The sequence below is a fragment of the Phaethon lepturus genome, unplaced genomic scaffold, assembly GCF_000687285.1.
Source record: "Phaethon lepturus isolate BGI_N335 unplaced genomic scaffold, ASM68728v1 scaffold47058, whole genome shotgun sequence".
NCBI classification, from domain to species: Eukaryota; Metazoa; Chordata; class Aves; order Phaethontiformes; family Phaethontidae; genus Phaethon; species Phaethon lepturus.
In genome coordinates this window covers 16,525-24,760 of record NW_010559201.1, presented here as the reverse complement: position 1 = coordinate 24,760, position 8,236 = coordinate 16,525, and the positions used below count along the sequence as shown (strand labels likewise).

Here is an 8,236-nt window from a genome sequence, read left to right as displayed (position 1 = left end):
GCGCCCGGCCCCGCCGCCTCGCTCCCCTGCGGAGGGCGCTGCGAGGCTCCCGCTCGGGGCCCGTTGCGCTGTCTTCAGCGTCCCCGCTTGCCGGTACCCGGCTCGCAGACCTTTGCCAATGATTTTATCCGGGGCGTTGCGTTTACGATGTTTCAGTATGTCCTCTCGCCCCCCAAAGCTGTGTTCTGAGGCCTGGGACAAGTGTCGGGTATGTAACGTGTAGAAACGTATTTCTTGGCCACCATTACTTATGCAGGCTCTGGACATCATCTTGTGCTTTCGACAGAATACAAGGAGGGTTGGAAGAAAAATAGCCCCTGGTGAGGAGTTTCTTACACACCCATGGTATAGTAAAAATATTTATGTAGAAGATGAGCAAGTATTTCAATTCCTTCAGGAAAAAAAAGTAACTACCTAAATCTTGTCAATATAGCAGAATAGAAGCTGTGCTAGTTGACACTTGGTAACATTAAACTTCTATTCTTTCATTAAATCGATTCATTTCTTGGAGTGTGACTCAGGAAGTCCAGATGTTTCTTGCAAATTTTATTTTGATGCACGTAAATTGCTCAGATGAGGAATGACTAACAAGGTGCTAATGAAAAGCCATGTAGAAACAAAAAGTTCTTTGGCACTATCAAGTCATGGAAAAACTTACTATGGAGACTTGTGGCTTTTTTTTTTTAAGAATAAATAACTTGGAGTCAAGGAAATATGAGAGAGAAAATACAAATTCATGATGGGGCATGATTTGCCTAATAGCAAAGATGATTTCTGAATTAAGCAGAAATGAAAACACGAAGTGCAGAAAGAGCACAAGCCATGTGGGGACTTGCTCAGGAGCTGGCTAAGAGGGGCACACTCTTACCTGAATTCCAGCAGCGGCTGCCTTCCCTGATGCGGAAGCCATGGCTCTATATGGAGACACTCATGAAGGTTAAGCCAAATAAACGGAAGGTATACAAAAAATATGCAAGTTAAAGTAGGTGAAAGACTTGTATGCATAAAGTGATCCCAAGGGATAAATTAAAACAGACTAAGACCATTTCTGAGAACAGTTGCACAGAAGTTTAATGGGTTTTAACTTCAGCATTGAAAAATCTTTGCTTTTACTCATTGCCTTTTTTTTTTTTTATCCCATAGTGATTTGCAAAGAGATATTTGAACTATCCGTATAGTTGATAGCAATAGGGAGAGAATGAGATGTATTACCAAGAAATAGGGAATTTTAATGAAGCCTGGCTATCAGAGCGCTGGAGAAGGGTAGGCTTAGGAAAAGCAAAGGTTGCGCTTGTTCTTTGACGGACTTCCAAATTAGTGATCCAGATACTGCATTTTCACAGGGATACTGCACTTATCAAAGCAAATCAAAGCTCAGACAAGCTAGATTGCATTTTTTCCTGCTCTTAAAAAAAGGCAAGGTGAGGTTCTTTTGTTATAGAGATGTGCAAAAAATGCATCTGTAACAGTGAGTAACCAGACTCTTCAACATCTCTGACTGGCTGGTGTGAGAACTGAGAGTGGGCTTAGTCTATACATGACTGACAGAGATTATAAGATAAATGACCTTTGACCTATCTTTAATGTGGTCTTATTTGCAACATTTATTGGTCTTGATGTTTATATTAATAATACATTTTAATCTGCCTGTTCCATTGTTACCTTAAAATAATTCAGTATCATATTTCCTAACTGTTCTACCCTTCACGTTTTTATTATTTAATCAAATAGGGGCACTGTCTTACGACTAAGTTGCACAGGTCTGCCTTATGTTTAAGTTCATATTCTGTGATCTCTTTTGAGCTCTTTCTCAAGTCACTTTTATTACAGTAGTAAAAAATTACTATTGAAGTAATGATGTTCCAATTCAGTGAGAGATCACATTTGTCTGCATTTAGTCATATATACTAACTGCATTTCTCCTTCCACCCTCTCCCCATGAGCGACTGTTCTAATGATTAAAATAGTCTATTAGTGATACTTATATTAGGGTATCAGTAGCAATTCAAGACATATAAACAAATGCCAGTCATTGTTTTTAATCTGTGACTGTTTATCATTATCGTTTCTAATAATACAGTATACATTCTTCAGTGTCACAGAACAAGATTATTCTAGAAAAGCCAGTAAGCTCAGACTGCAGAACTACAGAAGCAAACAAATCCACATGCCCTACCATGTATAATGTTTCAAGCTGCTTCATTTATGAAGTAAGACTCATTAACTGGGCAATGTACGGTAGCTTTCTCTTTAATTACACAGTTTTATTATACAGTGGAATTATTTTTCAGAATGCAACTGTTTTCGCAGACTGACCTTTTATTATAAGAGAAGTTTCTGTCTAATGAAGAGAGGTAATTACAGCACAAAACAGACTTTTGACATAAAGAAAGCTATTGTTACCAGGACTTTTCTAGTGTAGAACGTTATTTAAAAGAGAAACTTAATTTACATACTTCAAAAATTACAGAGTTGCGTATAACTAGCAGTGATGTTGAGAGACACAGTACAAAAAGCAGCACTTGCAACTATCCTCAAATTACTCTGTAGTTCCTGCAGTAGATTGCATACTGTATGTTGGACTTGGCAGAAAGGGTCTGTGATAAGGAAATGAATGTCTGGAGAGGAGTCACTTTCTGACCTTCTATCCAGTGCTTTATAGTTTTGTTCCTTTATTAGGATGGATATTTTTTTTTTCTTTATTAGGATGTGCGACCACTTTCCACCCAGCACTGAGATCAGCCCTGACCTTTGCGTGCCTAAATACGAGGGAGAATTTTGCTTGAAATCTGAAGCATCATAATTGTGAGGGGCATTTGTTCTGACCACCACATCTAAGAGTTCACTCAGCAGGATTTAAGTGTGATAAATGCCCTTGCCCCAGGTGGCTGATTTTTGCAGTAGACTTAAGCATGGTGGTAGAATTTGCAGTAGAGTTTGCTAGTTATTCCAGCTTTGAATCCTTTCACTGTACTTTGTAAGCATTACTCTCTGACAGAGGTGTCTTATTTTAATAAGAAATCTATAAGATTTGGAATATTTAAATTATTTCATTTACTTGAATAGGCTATATGCGTTCTCCCACACTGAGAGCCTGAACTCCTTCAGGTCAATACTGGAGAAGAGCTTAATCATTCCATGCTAGGACAAAAGATTTAGAGGAAGAAATATGCTCTTTTTTTCTTTCCTTCCCACCCTGCAAAAAGAAACAGCAACTGACTGTTAGTCCTTTTATTTTCTTTTTGGAAACATCAGAAGGAGCAGATTTTGTTTGCAGTGTGTTAGCAAAGGGAAAATGTTGTGAAAGTTTTTGAGCAGAAGATTTGGCATTGCAGAATCTCAACAGCCATCTTCAGAGCTATCTTTAGGATCTGTCTCCTTAAGAGCTCGTCCTCTCTAGGAGGAGGATGAACTGCAGTGATTGACTATTCCTGCAATGTGAATAGGAGACAGTTGAAGTAACAGTCGGGACACAGGTGGCAGGCAGCGCAGTCTCCCAGACAGTCACAGAAACTCTTTGTTAAATGCAAATACAACCTTTGATACAAACTGGAGGTTTTTCTTTGGTTATCCCACAAGCAAAAAATGAGGATGAATTTAGTGACAGAATTCTTCTTCGGTACATTCTAGTACACACCCATGTATTTGCAGTGCAAAACTTGTTAAACTCTTTTCCAAGAGCAGTTCAGTTCATGTGTTTAAAAGATACTGTCCATCAGAAAGCATGTCAAAGGAAACCACTTCGTTAGGATGAGGTACATGCGATGCAACCCAATAAAGATGATACCTGAAGCTTCTTAGAGTACTGCCTTCCCTTCCTGCCTTTCTTATTTTTCACACCTTTGCATATATGATGAGAAGCAGAGAAAAATACACCAAATCCTTTTATTTACTATTCCTAACTTGAGAAGCTTGTATTTGTAACCATTTGCAGGGCTGGGTCATATCATGGTTTATATTCTTGCTCTCCTGTTTTCACCTAGAGAACCAGGAAGGTAAGAGGGAAAAGCATCCCAATGCTCCTTCTGCGTATTTTGAGTATAAGTCCAAATAATATTTATAGCCAAGTTATGGGCTTCTTAGACTGCCCATATTGTGTTGCTAATGATTGTCCCATTACGAGTTCTTAATGCAGTTTCTTTATGGCTAAAATCATGTTTCATGATGTTGAGGGAAAAGATGGCAATTTAGTTTTTTAAATGTTGTTATTATATGGCATTTTACTCTTCTAAATGTTATTTTTCTTCAACTGAAGGTATTATAGTTATTCTCAAGTATAAACATTGCCAGTTGTTCTTAAAACTCTGAAAGGCTTTGCATTTGGTAATTAAATGAACTGCTTGAGTTAGTATTGTACTTTTCAGCCTTTCATATTTAATTAACATGCAAGTGGGAATTATGAACAATTTATATCTGTCAGGAAAAGACAAGACGTAACAAATTGTCTCCGTGCAGATGTGAAATTGAGGCAACCTTAGAGAGACTAAAGAAACTGGAGCGTGATCTGAGCTTTAAAGAGCAGGAACTAAAGGAACGGGAGCGGCGTTTGAGGATGTGGGAGCAGAAGTTAACCGAGCAGTCCAATACTCCTGTAAGTAGACAATAATTCAACCTTTCATCTTACTTCAGAAAGTATTCGGAGCCTTGTCTATGTAAATTTAAAGACACCAAGGAAATAGTGCCCCTGTTTTCTTTAGTGCCTTTGGGCCAATTGAAGTCTGTTTTATTACATCATTGCAAATAACTTTACTGTTTTTAAAAAAATTCATCTAATACTTTAGATATCACAAATTGCCCATAGTTCATATTGTGCCATGGGCATTTAAGTATTTTCCCATTGATTTAATTACAGTTCTCAGCTTTAAAAGTTGATTGCATTCAACAAATTCATTTTTCAACTAGAAAGTTGTTGACTTTAATGGATTCATGATTTGGTCTTAAATGTAAGAATCATTTGTTTCTTGGAGAAGGCTTAGGAAACCTATGTAGATTTTTTTTATTCTGTTCTTTTTCTTTGAGAAGAGGCAAATTTCCATTCTGTGAAAAAGGTGGTCAAAATTTGAAGTGTTAATTTAGGGCTTTGTTCATAATTACAGTTAACATACTTGTACCGGCCAGTTATTAGCTGTTAGAATTGCCACATTTCTATTAATAAATTGAACAAAAAAAGTTCTTGGATTATCTTGAATTTCTTAACGAAATATGATGCTCTTGACTACTGATTGGCAGAGGGAGGACCACAGGGTTAGTGTGTGTGGCTAGACGTGTTACAACAGTGTTGTTAAGAAAAATACATTACCTACTTCTTTTTAAAGCACTAGCCAAAACAAATAGCAAATTGAGATTGCAGTAGCATATGATTTTCTTATGCACAATTTTATTCTACTTATAACCTTGATTCCAGCCAGACCCATTTACATACAACTTGTTTTTAAGGCATAGCTTATTGCTGTTGTTTGAATGAAGTTGCATTCATGTTCCAGCTGTGAACATGCAGTAATGAAATCATGAAGAATGAATGTTTTCCTATGTGCAGATACTGTATGTTCTCAGTAGATATCTGTATGCCTGCTTTAACGCTTGCAAACTTCCAGTAACTGAGCTGTGGGCCATCATCTATCCTGAGCACAGCATGAGACACAGCCTTAATGAGCAAATCTTTTCACAAGCAAGGCCCTGGGGTTTTTTTTACGCTGTACTTGCTTATGACTTCTACTTTTCACTTAGAGCTGGCATTGCTGAAAGAAGAAAGCATTGTGCTAAGGTCTATTGTGCTAAGCATGAACTATCTTTCTGCATAACATTTAACCCAACTCTCCTATTGCATTTAAATGCAATTTCTCCTAATAGAGAAATACAAGTTTGTTTTTTCCATAGATCTTTAGTGAACTGTTAACATGGAATGGCTTTTTTGCGGAAAAAAATTGACATACTGGCAAAAATTGCCTTGTTGAAGCAGGATTGGTTTTTTTCATAGCAAATGAAGTTCTACAAGACGCTGGTTACAAATACAACTATATTTTAAATTCATAGCTGTAAACCATTTGCAAAATATCCTTGGGCGTTCTGTTTGCAAGCTGTAATCCTTGAAGTCAAGTGTCTCCCTGTCTCCCTGTCTCCCTCCCTTCCTTTGGTTCAGGGTATGTCTGCTCAGCAGTGTCAAACTGGAGTATTGCAACAGGGAGGTGCACTGCTCAATTTTAAGCTACCTTGGCTGTGAAGACAGTAGTAAAGATATGGCAACCAGAGCTAATAACACAGCTTAGGGTGCCCACTAGGCTTAAACCTGGTTCTTAACCAACACTAGGCCTTGTTGTATCTTAGCTGGTACTGTCATCCCTGCTGTACAGTCTGCAGTCACTTCATTTTGCTCTGCAGCAATGACCAGAGGCCAGCAGATACTATTAAAGTGGTGTGCAGGAGGAGAAACACAAACCAAATGAAAGGAGAACAGGGAAGCTGTCTCTCTGCCACTTGTTTCTCCAGTGTTTTAGGGTTGGTAGAAGCTTCATCCAGCCATCCTGCATGGCAGTTAGCTATGAGTGGCAGACTGCTCCTACTCCAAAGAATAAAGTGTAGATTCACACACATCAGCATGAGGTAAGGATGAGGACAATCTTTAGAAACACTCATATGAAAGTAGTGTTTCTTCCTGCTCTTGTTTTGACCATGTTTCTGCTGTATCTTGTACAACAGACACCTTTGAGTCTGATCTCTGCAAATTCCCTTTGTGTAGATCTCCAAGAGCCTCTTGCACAAGGGAATCTGGAGCCTTTTGGAGGAGTAGGATACATCCACAGCTGTAGTGAAATGGGAGACTTCTTTTGAAGGAGGACCTACTTTAAAAAGGGACTGTATGTAGCTAAGCTGACGCTTATATTTAGTGGAAGGCAGTGAGCAAGACATGAAATCCAGGTGTTCACTAATGGTGAACATTCACCTGCAGGTGGTCATTTAAGGAGAACAGTTTGTACAGAGATTGGGGATCCCGGCTATCTATAAAAGTCTCTTCATAATAGTTAGCATATGTAGTGCAACACCCAAGGCAGGTCCTGTTGCAAAGAGCTCCTCAGTTCTCCAGATAACGAGATGTCAAAATATGGAGGAAGTAAGGTGATTGTAACTTGCAAAATAAGCCACAATTATGGCCCATTCACAGCTTACCCACTACCAGGCATTGCACAAACACTGACCAAGAAATGTGTTTTAGAGGAAAGTTGTTTTGCAGTTTTGTTGATTTTTATAGGGAGTTCTTCCCATATGTCAGGGGATGCTTCCCCGTGGAACTAAAGTGACTAAAACTCCGATAGCTGATGGAGGAACTACTTGGCACTGAATCATGTGTGCTGGGCATCTTGTTTCTGTGCCTAGATCTGTTTTTTAAAATATTCCTTCTCTTTATCAGTAGGAGCTTTCAGTGTCCTTGATCCGAGTAGCGCTCTGGTGATGGTGTAATTGTTTTTTTCTGAACAGCCAGGTGTATAGAAGTTTAGCTGCAGGTTCTTTCATCACTTAGCCACAGGACGCATGAAGAGTATTTAAGGCGCCCCATTTCCCCAACTTCTTAATTTTATTTTCATTTCTTAAACCATGATCACTAACTTTTGTTAACCACAACGCACATAGAAAGCCTATATAAGTAGGGAAAACTCAAGAGGAACAGAAGACAGATACTGTCCTTTTTAATGATAGGCAATTTGTCAATGTAATGTTCATTTGCCAAGAAATGGGCACTCTTTGAGTAGCCTCTCCATGAAGCCTCCTGTGTTACAGACCAGGGCATCACCATGGTCACCTCTGTAACCCATTCAGTCAGTTTTCTGATTAGGTTAAAAAAGATGTGGAGAACCATGAATTTTGGGCAGGTAGTTTTGCAGACAGCTTTGGAAAGAAAGGCCACCTCAGGTGTTCACACGCACAAGCTCCTTTGCTGTTGCTTTAGTAGGTAGGTTAATTTGGGATGAAAATCCCGACTTTTAATTCCCTGTGGAGAACAGGCAAGCATGTCACAGAGGTTACTAGTCTGGCCACTCTGAAGAGTCATTAATTGTTATTTAGCTGGAGAGGGCATGTTTCATTTGTTAATACAAACAGATTGGATCAGGAAGACGCCAGTATCTTTAGGTGAAGATTAAATCAGTAGAGATTTAATACAAGGTACAACCAAATCGCAGTATCTATCGATATCACACACACACACACACACACACACAAAAGACAACACCGCTCAAGAAGA

General features: G+C 38.8%; 1 protein-coding gene across 1 annotated transcript in view; it reads left to right on the top strand.

Moving 5' to 3' along the window:
• The first annotated feature begins 822 nt into the window (after positions 1 to 822).
• The window catches only part of LOC104625618, an 8,571-nt gene continuing 1,157 nt past the window's right edge, over positions 823 to 8,236 (top strand). The window contains exons 1-2 of the mRNA XM_010293288.1: positions 823 to 957; positions 4,421 to 4,591. Of these exons, the coding sequence (XP_010291590.1) occupies positions 823 to 957; positions 4,421 to 4,591 (306 nt within the window). The remainder of the gene's footprint in view (positions 958 to 4,420; positions 4,592 to 8,236) is intronic.